Source organism: Eptesicus fuscus, chromosome 8 (genome assembly GCF_027574615.1).
Source record: "Eptesicus fuscus isolate TK198812 chromosome 8, DD_ASM_mEF_20220401, whole genome shotgun sequence".
NCBI lineage: Eukaryota > Metazoa > Chordata > Mammalia > Chiroptera > Vespertilionidae > Eptesicus > Eptesicus fuscus.
In genome coordinates, this window is record NC_072480.1 from 66,909,217 (window position 1) to 66,924,751 (window position 15,535).

At 43.6% G+C, this 15,535-nt stretch overlaps 1 protein-coding gene across 3 annotated transcripts in view; it reads left to right on the top strand.

Moving 5' to 3' along the window:
- The first annotated feature begins 5,736 nt into the window (after positions 1–5,736).
- Positions 5,737–15,535, top strand: part of TPP2 (tripeptidyl peptidase 2) — an 88,927-nt gene continuing 79,128 nt past the window's right edge. Inside the window, exon 1 of one of the 3 annotated variants that reach the window (XM_054719925.1) lies at positions 5,737–5,964. In XM_054719925.1, the coding sequence (XP_054575900.1) occupies positions 5,800–5,964 (165 nt within the window). In that variant the 5' untranslated portion in view covers positions 5,737–5,799. The remainder of the gene's footprint in view (positions 5,965–15,535) is intronic. The other 2 variants (XM_028148865.2, XM_008143955.3) reach the window with 2 other exon arrangements.

Below are 15,535 nucleotides of genomic sequence, written 5' to 3' on the forward strand. Positions count from 1 at the left end.
TGCCTAACTGCTCCCCTGCTGGCCTGATCGCCCATAACTGCCCTCCCCTGCCAGCCTGATTGCCCATAACTGCCCTCCCCTGCTGGCCTGATGGCCCCCAACTGTCCTCCTCTGCCAGGGCCTGATTGCCCTCAAATGCTCCCCCCTGCTGGCCTGATTGCCCCCAACTGCTCTCCCCTGCCAGTCTGATCACCCCCAACTGCCCTCCCCTACCAGCCTGATCGCCCCAACTGCCCTCCCCTGCCGGCCTGATTGCCCACAACTGCCCTCCCCTGCTGCGACCCACCTCCTCTGCTGGGACCTGCCTCCACTGTGCGTGCGGCCATCTTGTGGCAGCCATCTTGTGACACCATCACGCGAGTGTGACGCCACCTAGGCTTTTATTATATAGGGTATATATACACACACACATATATGTACATGTATACATATACATAATTATCTTAAATATCATGTATAGTATATCATATATATACCTAAGTAATGATATATATATGTCTATATAAACATACATAACATACATCCTATCTAATAAAAGAGTAATATGCAAATCAACCACCACTCTGCTACACCCACAAGCCACGCCCACCAGCCAATCAGGAGCGAGTATGCAAATTAACCCAACCAAGATGGCTGTGGCCACAGAGCGAGCAGGAGGCTTGGGTTTCCCCAGCAATGGAGGAAGCCAAGCTTTCCGCACACCCTGGCCAGTCCAGGCCTCCACTCAAGGCTACAAAGTTTCAATTATAGAAGATAAATAAATCCCAGATACCAGGGCCTCCGCTTGGGTCGCCGGGAGGTGTGGCCGGCCTGCAAAACACCACAGGCACCTTGCCCAGGCCGCCCCACACCCCAAGGGAACCCCCACCCTGATCCGGGACACCCTTCAGGGCAAACCAGCTGGCCCCCACCCATGCACCAGGCCTCTATCCTATCTAACAAAAGAGTAATATGCAGATTGACCATCAGTCCAACACAAGATGGCTGCCCCCATGTGGTCAAAGATCCTGCCCCCAGGTGGACACAAGATGGCCACCACAAGATGGCCAGTAGGGGAGGGCAGTTGGGAGGGACCAGGCCTGTAAGGGAGGGCAGTTGTGGGCAATCAGGCCTGTAAGGGAGGGCAGTTGGGGGCAATCATGCCAGCAGGGGAGGGCAGTTAGGGGTGACCAGGCCGGCAGAGGAGGGAAGTTGGGGGTAAACAGGCTGGCAGGGGAGCAGTTAGACATCAATCAGGCTGGCAGGGGAGTGGTTAGGGGGTGATCAGGCTGGCAGGCAGAAGCAGTTAGGGGCAATCAGGAAGGCAGGCAGGCGAGCAGTTGGGAGCCAGCAGTCCTGGATTGTGAGAAGGATGTCCGACTACCCCACCTGGATCGGGCTTAAACAGGCAGTCGGACATCCCTCGAGGGGTCCCAGATTGGAGAAGGTGCAGGCTGGGCTGAGGTACACCCCTGCCCCCTGTGCATGAATTTCGTACACCGGGCCTCTAGTATATATATAATCATCTAGATTACTCATATACAATACATACATACATTAGATATATGTGTATATATCTATATCTATCTATCTATCTATAGGTAGATATATATATATACAAGGTTGGGCAAAAGTAAGGTTTACAGTTGTGTGTATGGAAAATAGTACAAAAATAAATAATACAAGGATAAACTGTTTCACGTACTCACAACTGTTTCACGTACTCACAACCCTACTTTTGCCCAACCCTGTATATACTTATATTAGGCATATATATTCCTAAGTAACATATATATTAAACATATCTCATATATATAACATGACACCTAATAATCTATAATATGCATATATATATTTGTCGTGATTAACAAATCTTTTTCATTGATAAGCATCTTTTGAAAAGCCTTCCAGTGTTTACAGAATTTCCCATGTTACCAGTCTTGTTTGTCCATTCAAGAAGTCAGAGAACTCAGTCTCCCAGCCTCTTTACAGCTGGAAACAGGCATCTGACTAACCCTTTGCTACTACTAAACGTGGTCCCCCACCTGACTGCACTGGAGAGACGGCCAGGAAGCAGGAGTACTTGGAATGGTAATGATGGCTTTTGCCTTCCAGGGGCAGCAATGGTGAAGCTTTAAGCATCTGAACCTCAGTTTCTTTGGTGTGAGCCATTTTAGTTTGGGTTCTTTGAGAAGCAGAAGGGCTTTGATGCCAAGAAGGGCTTAAAGGAGCAAGGATGTTATTGGGGGGAATGTCTGCACAAGGAAAAACAGTCAAGGGCCCACAAAAGGCTGGGAGAGTAAAGAAATCTCACCCTGAGTAAAGAAGACAGAAGCAAAGGTTAGGTGGAAGCGTCCTAGAGTATCACATGGAGTCTAGGAAAGGCTTTTAGCAAGTCGGGTGGGGAGTCCTTCAGCCTAAATCAGCTGTCAAAGAAGTTCCACATCTCCCAGGAATTGATCAGCCCTAGCGTTCCTACTTCACTCAATGACTGCCTGGGAGCCGCCGCTGGGAGGAGTGGCCTCGCTGCAAATGCTGCGCAGGATTTCACCGTCTCTACAGTGTACTATTTTCCAGACACACAACTCAAAGGCTAACTTGGGCCAAAGAAACAAGGCATGCGGCCCGTGGGCCGCGAGTTTGACATGCTTGCCACGGTTTCAGAGCTTGATTAAAAAATATTCTCGTCCTGGCCGATGTGGCTCAGTGGTCAGAGCGTCAGACCGTACACTGAAAGGTCCAGTCCTAAGTTCGTTCCCTGCCCAGACCCGGGTACCTGCAACCAATCCACATGTCTCACATCTATCCCCCGCTGCCCCCCACTTTGTCTAAAAATCAATGGACAAAATATCCTCGGGTGAGGATTAACAATTTCTCTATATGATATGGTGCAGCAATAGTTACAAAGAAGGTGACTCATGGGAAGCTTTGCCTCTCCCTAACGCTGCATTGGCTTGCAGCCTCACCTGGCAGGTGATGGCAAAGGGAGGTGGGCATCAAGAACACCTGGCTCCGCATTTCCTGCTTTGCACAATGCAAGGTGGGAGGTTCTTGAGTGTCTTGCCTATTACTGTACCCCAGATAGGGTGACTGACCTGTTGTGTCCTGTCCTCCCCTTCCTCCTCCTCCCATTCCTAAGCCCTTGTTTTATTTATCTCTGTCTTAATTGTTTACTCCAAATATCCCCTGCTTGTTCCCTCCCAATAGCCAATGAACTGTCAAGCTGTTTGTCAATTTGCACAGACATAGCATTGAAATATTTCCCTTAGCTGAGCATGTCATTCCATCAAAGAAGAGGTGTAAACTCATAATGTGGAGAATACTGGGATTTGAAGACAAGAATAGAGGATGGGATATATAGTTAAAGTGATTTCACGGGTATATAAAATGTGTGTGTCATGTGCCCTTGAGTCAGCTCAACTCCTGGCGACCCGAAGAATGACTGATGTCCACAATGTCCAGTCCCTAATAACCCTGCTCAGCTCCTGTAGACTCATATCTATCGCTTCTTTTATGGAGTCAATCCAAAACTTTTCTAAAACGTTTTTATGGGATCTATGAAGAAAAAAAATTTTTTGAACACAGTTATAGGAATCTAATGGTTTAATAATGAATAGTTCCTCATGCACACAACTGGTGTGTTAGAAAATATTGGGGGTAAAATCGTGAGGAACGAAATGCAGCTCTTTCATTAACCCATTTTGTAACCTATGGCAGTCAGTTAACCTGTCTAGCTTTGCTTTCTCATCTGTAAAATGAAGTGATTGGACTATGGTTAATTTGAAATTGGAAGCTATTCTATTCTGTCAGTGTAAGTTCTCTTTGAATTTCTCCTAAGAGTTTGTCTTTCTCTTTTCTTGCCTGTTAGTTTGAAGTTCTTTTCTAGAGGTAACACACACAGTTGGAAATAGGAAGGAAAACATTAACTACTGCATTTTCCTTTTCCTCTCTACTAAAGAGAGCATGATTCTCTGAGACTTATAAAATGAGTAAATTGTCAAGTAATCAATTAAAACTATTGCCCAGCCATATCAGTCATTTTTGAGACTTCATGGAGGATCTCCTAAATCCCATGGATTGGAAAAAGGTGTACATAGGCCTTCCCTTAACACCTAGGACCCATGATAGAATCCAAGGGGTTCAAAAACTTGTGTAGGAAAAAAAATGTTTATTTTCACTAACCTCTTACTTTCCTTCAACTAGGAATGTAGGCAATAACCAGAGTAGTACTAGCAGTTACTGTTTGTTACTCTGTCACCAATAAAAATCAGTGCCTTTATTGCATGATTGTTATAGATGTTTCAAAATATAATTTATGCCGAAACCAGTTTGGCTCAGTGGATAGAGCGTCGGCCTGCGGACTGAAAGGTCCCAGGTTCGATTCCGGGCAAGGGCATGTACCTTGGTTGCATGCAGGAGGCAGCTGATTGATGTTCCTCTCTCATCGATGTTTCTAACTCTCTATCTCTCTCCCTTCCTCTCTGTAAAAAATCAATAAAATATATTAAAATACATATATATATATATAATTTATGCTCTTCACTATTTTGAAGTTATGGAAACTTATTAGATTTGGTTCTAGCTACTGTTATTTGAAGCACACATACAACTATATACACATATATAAAACAACTGCTATTTAACAAAGGTGGTTTTAATATATTTGATGACTATATTTCAACATAATTGTTTTTGTAATCATACATTTCATTTTATGTGTTTAAAAACATTGCTCTGAAAAGGAGCAATTTAGTTTGGTTTTGAAGAACTTCAGCCTCGCCGGGTTGCCAAAGAAATCTTGGACACACACACACTCACTCACACACACACACACACACACACACACACACACACACACACACACGCAGACTAAGATTATCCTGGCATAAATACAGACATAAAGATCATTAAAGGGCTACCAGTGCATCATGGAACAATTGATAGCCGCCACCGTAAATCTGAAAAACTGCAAATTATGACTCTATAATTGAGTGGATGGAGAACCTTAAGGAGCAACCAAGAACTGCAATTTAAAGAGGAAAAAAAAATGTTTTTCAGAAGCAATGAGGATAGGAAGGATCCACTTCAGTTTCACATTTTGCTACCGGCTAGGAGGACTGAAGGACCCACAACTCACTTCCTATGGACTGCAGCTATCTCACCCGATTCCTCCCCGGCCCGGGTCAAAGGCGCACACTCAAGGCAGGCGGGGGAATACGCGCCACTGAATCAAAGAACTCGCTTTTTAAAATGTATGTCCGGAATTCTGCTGATGCGCAACGACTTCCAGTGGGTTAACGTGCGTGAGTTGACTCCCTTTTCTGTCAACTGTTGTAGAAGCGCAAACCGACCGGAGAAAAGTTTCGCCCACAACCTCAAGTTCGGAAACCATCGCTTGCCAGCGGGGGAGAGGGGAGTCCCAATACTCCAGAACATTGGCCCATTTCCCACCCCGTCCCTAGAGGAGCGTTTCCGCCCGAGACACACGAACCCTTGGGTTCGAGGCCCGCCCGCTCCGGCCAATTCCGCGTCCTAGTCCCTTTAAGGCCCCAGGTTCCAGCACCGAATCCCCCAGCCAGTTCTCAGGCCCCGCCTCCTTCTCTGCGGCGCGGGCCGCACTCGGCAGCGTTCCTGAGTGCGCGCCGTTAGCTGACGTTCAGCTCCTGATTGGCCGCCGCACCCTGGCGAGCCGGGATTGGCGGGCGGCTGGTCCCGCCCCTCGCCCTCGCCAAGGCCCGCGGCCGCCCGGGTGTCCTCGCGCCTGTCTTCCGCGCGCAGCCTGGCAGTTTGCCTTTTTTCCTCGTCTTCCAGCCTGCGTCCATGGCCGCCGCCGCCACCGAGGAGCCCTTCCCCTTCCACGGCCTGCTGCCCAAGAAAGAGACCGGGGCCGCCTCCTTCCTCTGTCGCTACCCGGAGTATGACGGACGGGGGGTGCTCATCGCCGTCCTGGACACGGGGGTTGACCCCGGGGCCCCGGGAATGCAGGTGCTGGAGCCGCTGAGGCAGGGCGTGGGGCACGGAGCGCGGTCGGCCGGGGGGCCGGAGGCCGGGGACGCGGAGGGGCGCAGCCTTGGAGCCCGGAGGCCGAGCGGGAGCCGGGCACTGGAGGGTAGCCGAGGACACAGAGTGCGCGGCGGCCGGGCGGGGGGGGGGGGGGGGCCAGGGGCCGGGAGGCCCGGCGCCCCGGCTGCTCGGGGATCCCGGCCCAGACAAAAGCGGCGCGGCTGGTCGGGTGCCTGGGTCCGCCTGTGCCCCGGGAAGCCCCTTCCTGCCCAGGTGCTGCCGGGCCCGGGCCCTGGGGCTCCCGCGCATCACACTGCCTTGCTCCGCAGATGCCTCGTGCCCCAGGCGCCGGCCAGTGTCTATTTTCAAATGAGGATTTTACGATTTTTGTTATATGTTGAGGGGCGGGGGGTTAGAAAAGGGGCAGATGACCTATCAGAACTCATTTTTATTGCTGAGCTTGGGAGGTTGGTTTTGGTAAGAAGTGTGTATCTTGAAACGCGAAAGCCGGGTGTCACGATGATAATTCGGCCAACTTCCGGAATTGTTTCCTCTGGTAGTTTTCTGTATTCTATTTTAAACCATCTTCTGCAACGTACTGGTTTAGGGTCACTGAGACGCCTGGCTTACTTGGTCTTTATTTGACATAAGAACAACTTAATTTAGTTTGGTTTTGGAGAACTTCAGACTTGATTAAATTATGCTTATGTATATTTTTAGCCTCCAAATATAAGACAACATACTTTAATAAAAACTTAAACCATTACTTAGTTTTGCCTTAGGCACCTTTATAATCATTAGATCCGGGTGCCCTACTGAAAGGTAGTTTTAAAAGAATGTGTCTCTGGATTAAACGTATTCTGCTTAAAGTTTTCAAAGTTTGACTTATGTAAATTTAGTCTTAGGCTGTTACTGAAATCCAGTAATAAACAGAATTTCACTGATCTTGTTCCAGATCCACCTCCTAAAAGTCTAACCTGGATAATCCTAGTGTGTGCTGATCTCTCCCTTATTTCAGTTCTTCATCTGTGTATCTTAATCCCCCTTTCTACACTAAACACTGAAATTGAATAATTCTCTTCTTCCTCCCAGGCCTCTCCCTCCTCTGGACCCTCTATTGTGCTCTGATAATTGAGGTGGCATTTTGGAGGCTAGGATGTAATGCAGGGGGAAAAGGGAACCAGTCTGACTGGAGAACAGGTTCCTCCTGTTAGTTCTTGAGCAGCACTCTGGAGTAGAACACCAACCAGGCAGCTTGGTGAATGAGAAGAAGAGCAGATAATGAGTCCCCTCCTGGTAGATCTAGTGGTACAGTTAGTTGTTCTAGTATAACTCTGAAGACTTAAAACGACAGCTCTAACCTCATTGAGGCTTTATAACAGCCGTAATGGTTTCCATTTTGTTGTGGAATATGTTTACTTTTTTTCTTTATTGTTTTTTAGAGGAAGGGAGAGAGAGAGAGAGAAACAGAGAAACATCAGTGTGAGAAAACATTGATTGATTGCCTCCCCCATGAGCCTGTTCGGGGATCCAACCGGAAACCTGGGTTGTGTGCCCTGACCTGGAATGGAACTGGCCACCTTCTTGGTGTAGGGGAGGACTCTTCCCATCCAACTGAGCCACACCCGCTCGGGCAGTATGTATACTTTTTATAGGGAGGGATAAGTGGGAAGAGTGCAGCTGGGGTAAATGGATCACTGGTTCTTTGTCAGGATAACAAGAGTTTAGGTGAGTACCATCTCAGTAAAAATACTTCAGTAGAATTTCCCATGTCTGCTTACCAAATTATTCCATTACTCTCCATACAGTAACAGTAATTCTCATCCCCCAGTGTCACTATGAAATTGATTGAGGTTAATTACATGTGACTTTTTAAAGTTCTCAAGAAAAGTGTTTAAACACTGCTTTTTTAAAGCAAGGATATTTAGTTAAAGGAGTTTATACTGGGTCTTAAGTCACCCAACTGTCTGAAGGATAAATATGCATTAGATATTTCCATGTAATGGCCTAGCTGGTGTGGCTCAGTTGGTTGAGTGTAGTCCCGTGTACCAAAAGGTTGCCACTTGGCTCCTGGTCAGGGCACATGCGTGGATTGCTTGCTCGGTTCCCTGTAGGGGCATGCAGGAGGTAGCTGATCAGTGTTTCACTCTCACATCAATGTTTTTCCCTCTCCTTTCCTCTCTCTATAAAAATCAAATCATAGCAATTTGTTCATATGCCCATATAGCACTGAGGATGTTTCATTTCAGCATTTATTCTGTTTACATACCTTCTTCCTGGTTATGTTAAAATTTTTTGAAAGCATATGTCTAATTTTATTCAGAATCACATGTGTGACATTGACTATTTTTGCTGAATGGATAATGTATCATGGAGATAAATAATTTTATCATGGAGATAAAATGGTTTGGGGAAAGAGGTTGTAAGTAGTCCTAAGAAAGTCTTTCTATTTTTATTTACTAAAATATAATAAAGTAAAAATATCATTATATATAATTGGTTACTAATGGGTGCTACGTAATTCATTTTGATTTTTATTCTTCTTCAGTTAACCTTTCCTTATTCCCCCAAACTGGGTTTTGTGTTCTTAAATGCTTTTATAGATTCTGTCTTTACCTTCGTTATTCGTTGTCTTACACGGCAGCTATCTCTTTAATCATCTGTTTTTCTAACTGGCATGTAAGCTTTTTGAAATCAAAGCCTGATTTGTTCATTCATTATGTTTTCAGAATAATAGTCATTTAATAGTATTTATTTATAAACTATCTTCCCTTGCTTAAGACAGTATTGTCAGTATCTTCCATGAAATTTCAAGTAAATATTTATACATTCATGTTGTTTTGTTTGTGATAATTTGTGAGCCCTTCCCCCCTTTTGTTTTGGTCTTCTACAAATGTTTAATGGATGCCTTCTAAGCCTTACCAACTCTTCCACCATAACTATTTCAGTGGAGATAAAAAGGAACCTAGATTCTTGACTCTTGGGGAAAACCTTTGGACATTTTATGTTTTGTGCAGCCAGCTTGATGGGCCAGTAAGCATTTCTCAGTCTCCCACCCCAAGTACATGGGGTTGTTGATTTCTTTAGCTCTACTCAAAATAACTATCTTCTTGTGTTCTTCAGTCCCTCCTTCTCCTGTGACAGCTCCCTCTCCTGAAAGATGAGGGATATAGTTCTAATGTCAGCAGTTCAATTTCCTTCTTTCCTTCTCCCAGAACTCTGTTGCAAAATTCTCAGCGGGTTTGCCATTTTAAAACTTCTCATTCCTAATTCTAAATTTCTTTTTTTTGACTTATTATCTCCAGTGCAGTGGTTGCTTTTGTCTAATGGTGAAGTAAGAAGTACATGGATAGAAAATAGCATATACTGTATAAAACATTTTTGAATGAGAAAGAGATCCTAGTAGGTAAAGTCCAATCAATAGTTGGTGTTAAATAAGCCATTAAATCTCATTAGGCTTTCTTCCTTTGCTCACAATGAGGTTTCTAATGAGAGGGATCTGTGTCTGACTGTTAGTGATCTCTTGTGATTACTTGATCTCAAGTTGTTTACTCATTAAATGAGAAAGGTGATTTGTATTCTTAGTACTATTAAAATACTTGTATAGACAGCCCCAAGGAATAAACATCCAGATTGAGAACTACCATACATAAAAACCACAGCTGTGCAGCCCCTAACAAAGCTATCAGCCCCTGGTTTTCCATGGCAACATGATTGGAGTAAGATTTGGAGTCCCTTAGCCACCCCCTTGCTTTGCCATATAAAGAAAAAAATCTGTGCCTAGTGACTTTTCCTCTCTTTTCACGTATACCTTAACTGCAGAGCTTTTAAAATTTTATTTTATTATTTTATGTTTGATAGTATTGCAGAGTATTACATATGTCCCCCATTAGCCCTGCCTTTGCCCCCATCCAACCAGCCCCTGCCCCTCCCCAGCTTTTACCACACTATTGTCTGTGTCCATTGGTTATGCATATATGCATGTCTGTTCTTTGGTTAATTTCTTCCCACCCCCATCCTTTTGGAGTCTGTCAGTCCGTTCCATGCATCCATGCCTCTGGACCTGTTTTGTTCGGCAGTTTATTTTGTTCATTAGATTCCACAAATAAGTGAGATCATGTGATATTTGTCTTTCTCTGTCTGGCTTATTTCACTTAGCATAATAATCTCCAAGTCCATCCAGGCTGTCACAAAGGGTAAGAAATCCTTTCTTTTCAGCCACCCTGTATTCCATTGTGTAAATGTACCAAATTTTTTTTTTTATCCACTCATCTACTGGTGGGCACTTGGGCTGTTTCCACTTCTTAATTATTCTATATAATAAAAGCCTAATACGCAAATCGACCGAATGGCGGAACTACCGGCAGAACGACCGGGCACTATGACGCACACTGACTACCAGGGGGCAGACGCTTAGTGCAGGAGCTACCCCCTGGTGGTCAGTACCCTCAGCCAGAAGCCGGGCTCACCGCTGGCGAGTGCAGCTGCAGTGGCTGGAGCTTCTTCTGCTTCCGTGGCAGCACTAAGGAGTAGTGAGCCAAGTGGTAAGGAGCGAGGTGTCCCGAACTGTGAGAGGGCGCAGGCTGGGCTGAGGGACTCTCCCTCCCTCGCTCTCCCCCTTCCCTCTTCTCCCTCCCTTTCCCCCCTCCCCCCCAGTGCACAAATATTGTGCACCGGGCCTCTAGTTATAAATTTATAACACTGCTATGAACAGGGGCGTGCATACATTCTTTCTGATTGGTGTTTCAGGATTCTTAAGATATATTCCCAGAATTGGGATTGCTGGTCAAACTAGTTCCATTTTTAATTATTTGAGGAAACTTCATACTGTTCCACAGAGTGCTGCATCAGTCTGCATTCCCACCAGCAGTGCACAAGGGTTCCCTTTTCTCCATATCCTGGCCAGCATTTGTTGATTTATTGATAGTAATCATTCTATCAGGTGTTAGGTGATACCTCATTGTAGTTTTAATTTGCATCTCTCGGATGATTAGTGACTTTGAGCATTTTTTCATATGTCTCTTGGCCATCTGTATGTCCTCTTTGGAGAAGTGTCTATTTAGGTCCCTTGCCCATTTTTTAGTTGGATTTTTTGTTTTCCTTTTGTTAAGTTGAATGAGTTCTTTACATATTTTGGAAATTAACCCCTTATCAGATGTATCATTGGCAAATAATGTTCTTCCATAAAGTGGGCTCCCTATTCATTTTGTTGATGGTTTCTTTTGCTTTATAGAAGCATTTAAATGTGATGTATTCCCATTTGTGTATTTGTTTCTCTTGTCCTAGGAGGTGTATCAGTGAAAATACTGCTATGTGAGACATCTGAAATTTTGCCGCCTATCTTTTCTTCTAGGATTTTTTTGCTTTTGTGACTTACATTTAAATATTTTATCCATTTTGAGTTTATTCTTGTGTGTGATGCAAATTGATGGTCTAGTATCATTTTTGCATGTACCTGTCCAATTTTCTCAACCCCATTTATTGAAGAGAATAACATATCCTTTCTCCATTGTATGCTCTTGCCTCTTTGGTCGAATATTAATTGAGCATAATGACTTGGGCTGATTCCTGGGTTCTCTGTTCTGCTGATTCCTGGGTTCTCTGTTCTGTTTCGTTGGTCTATATGCCTGTTCTTGTGCCAGGCTGTTTTGATTACAATGGCATTGTAGTATAGTTTGACATCTCATATTGTGTTCCCTCCAATTTTGCTCTTCCTCAAGATTACTGAGGCTATTCAGGGCCTTCTGTGGTTCCATATACATTTTTTGAATATTTGTTCTAGACCTGTGAAATATGCCTTTGGTATTTTAATTGGGATTACATTAAATCTGTAGATTGCTTTAGGTAGTATGGACATTTTAATGATGTTAATTCGTCCAGTCCATGAATACGGTATATGTTTCTACTTGTTTGTATCTTTCTCTATTTTTTTTCCAATTTCTTACAATTTTTTTAGTACAGATTTTGTATCTTTGAGGTTAAGTTTACTAGTATTCTTAGGTTTTTGTTGCAGTGGTAAATAAGATTTTTCTTTTTAGTTTCTCTTTTTGAGAATTCATTAGTGATATATAAAAACGCCATCAATTTCTGGATGTTAATTTTGTATCCTGCTACTTTGTAGAATTCATTTGTTAAATTTGGTGGGGTTGCCCTTGCTGGTTTGGCTCAGTGTATAGAGCGTCAGCCTGCGGACTGAAGGGTCCTGGGCTCGATTCCGGTCAGGGGCACATGCCCAGGTTGTGGGTTCGGTCCCCAGTAGGAAGTATGCAGGAGGCAGTGATTGAGTCTTTACGGTTTTCTATGTGCAATATGATGTCATCTGCGAATAATGACAGTTTTACTTCCTCCTTTCCAGTTTGGTTGCCTCTTTTATTTTTTCTTGTCTGATCGCTGTGGCTAGGACTTTCAGTACTATGATGAATAAGAGTGGTGAAAGAAGACAGCCCTGTCTTATTCCTGTTCTTTAGGGAAACACATTTCGTTTTTTCTCATCCTATCTAATAATCTAATAAAGAGGGAGTATGCTAATTGACCCTCACACCCTTGCAAAGATGGCAGCACCCACAGCCAACAAGGAGGGGATATGCTAATTGACTGCCCCACACTCAAAGATGGCGGTGCCCACAGTCAATAAGGAGGGAACATGCTAATTGACTGCCACGCCCTCAAAGATGGCAGCGCCCACAGCCACAAGATGGCGGTGCCTAGTCCCCTCAGCCCCACCGGGGCGGCAGGTGGGCCCGGCCGCTTTGCGCGCCTGCCTCCAGAGTCCCCCAGTCTCCTCAGCCACCCAGCTGCCCAGGGCTAGCCCGAGGCACAGGCAAGCTTCAGATGGCGGCTGCCCAGCCACCCAGGGCTGGCCTGAGGCACAGGCAAGCCTTGGATGGCAGCTGCCCAGCCGCCCAGGGCCACCCAAGGCTCAGGTAACCAGGGCTGGCCAAGGCTTGCGCTGCCGACAGTGGCAGCAGCAGAGGTGTGATGGGGGCATCGCCTTCCCCTGATCGCTGGGTCACTTCCTGCCCTTGAGGGCTCCCAGACTGTGAGAGGAAGCAGGCTGGGCTGAGGGACACCCCCCCCCCCCCCCCGCCTTCAGTGCATGAATTTTCATGCACCGTGCCTCTAGTTGAATATAATGTTGGCTGTAAGTTTGTCATATATGGCATTAATCCTTTGCACTCGCTTGCTTTTTTCTCGATTCCTGCTACCGATGCTAACCGTGTCAAGTCACACTCGACATCCGAGTGCAAAAGGTTAATTATGTTAAGGTATGATCCCTCTGTTCCCACTTTCCTGAAAGTCTTTATAATAAATGGATGCTCGATTTTGTTGAATGCTTTTCTGTGTCTGTTGATATCATGTGTTTTTATCCTTCATTTTGTTTATGTGATCAATCACGTTTATTGATTTGCATCTATTGTAATAGTCTGGCTTCCCTGGAATAAATCCCACTTGGTCTTGGTGTCTGATCTTTTTAATGTATTGCTGGATCTGATTTGTAATAACTTGTTGAGGATTTTAGCATCTATGTTCGACAGGGTTATTGGGCTGTAATTTTCTTTCTTTGTGGTATCTTTATCTGGTTTTGGAATTTAGATAATGCTGGCCTCATAAAGAGAGCTTGGATGTCTTCACTCCTCTTGAATTTTTGGAATAGTTTGAGGAGGATAGGTGTTACCTCTTATTTGAATGTTTGGTAAATCTCACCTGTGAAGCCATACAGTCTTAGGACTTTTGTTTGCTGGGAATATTTTTTTATTACTGCTTCAATTTCATTTATTCTTATAATAGGTCTATTTAGGTTTTCTGAGTCTTCTTGAGTTTTGGAAGATTTTATATTTTTAGGAATTTGTCCATTTCACCCAGGTTGTCCAAATTATTGGCATATAGTTGTTTGTAGTATTTTCTTACAATCCTTTGTATTTTTGTGATGTCAGTTGTAATTCAACTCTTTCATTTCTGATTTTATTTGAGTTCTCTCTCTTTGTTTTTTGATGGCTAGCAGTTCATCAATCTTGTTTATCTTCTCAAATAGCTAGCTCTTGGTTTTATTGATATTTTGCTGTGTGTTTTTTTAGCCTCTATGTCATTTTTTTCTGCTCTGATATTTAATATTTCCTTCCTTCTACTTACTCTGGCCTTTTGTTGTTCTCTTTCTAATCCTTATAGCTGATTTTTTTTTTTTTTTTTTTTTTTGGTCTGGGAGAACTATCCAGTAGCTGTCAGTGGGGTGTTAAAGTCTCCTACTATACCTGTATTGCTGTCAATTTCTCCCTTAAAGTTTTTTAAGAGGTTTGTTTTTAAAATTATTATTATTAAATATATTTAGGTGCACCTATATTGGGTGCATATATGTTTACAAAGGTTATATTTTCTTGTTGGATCGATCCCTTTAACCTTTTGCACTCGGATGTCGAGTGTGACTCTACACGGTTAGCCTTAAAGGAATCGAGAAAAAAAGCAAGCAAGTGCAAAGGGTTAAATATTATGTAATGACCTTCTTTGTCTCTTTTATGGCTTTTAGTTTGAAGTTTATTTTGTCAGATATGATTATTGTTACCCCAGCTTTTTTCATTTCCATTTGCATGGAATATATTTTTCCATCCATTCACTTTTTGTCTGTGTGAATCTTTTGCTCTGAGGTGGGATCTCTTGTAGACTGCATACACGCACACTCACTCACACACACACACACACACACACACACACACACAGGTTATGTTTTCTTATCCTTCCAGCTACCCTATATCTTTTGATTGAGACATTTAACCCATTTACATTTAAGGTTATTATAGGTCAGTACTTATTTTTTGTCACATTTCCTTTATACCTATGTTCCTTGTTCTCTTGATTTCTTCTTCTTAAAGTAGTCCCTTTGATATTTCTTGCAGTGCTGATTTGGTGGTAATGTACTCATTTAACCTCTTTCTGTCTGGGAAGCTTCCTATTTTGCCTTCAATTTTAAATGATAGCCTTTCTGGATAGAGTAGTCTTGGATTCAAGTTCTTACTTTTCATAACTTTGAGTACTTCCTCCCAGTCCCCTCTGGCCTGTAATGTTTCTGATGAGAAATCAGCTGACAGTCTATTGGTAACTCCCTTGTAGGTAACTTTCTGTCTCTTGCTGCTATAATATTTTTTCTTTGTCTTTAACGTTTATAACTTTATAATTAGAATGTGTCTTGGTGTGGATCTCTTTATGTTCTTGACTAGAACTCTCTGTGCTTCCTGAATTTGTGTGATTTTTCTTCGCCTGGATAGGGAAGTTTTGTCATTATTTCTTTAAACAGGTTCTCTATTCCTTGCTCCCTTTCTTTTCCTTCTGGCACCTCTGTGATGCGGATGTTGTACCAAAGTTCCCTTAAACTATCCTCCTGTATTTTAATTATTTTTCTGTTGCTGCTCTAATTGGGTATTTTTCTTCTACCTTGTCTTCTAAGTCACTGATTCAATCCTCCACTTTATTCAGTCTACTTTGAATTTCTTCCAGTGTATGTCTAATAGGGTATCTTAATTTCTGACTGGTTCTTGTTTATGGTTTCTATTTTCTTTTTCAT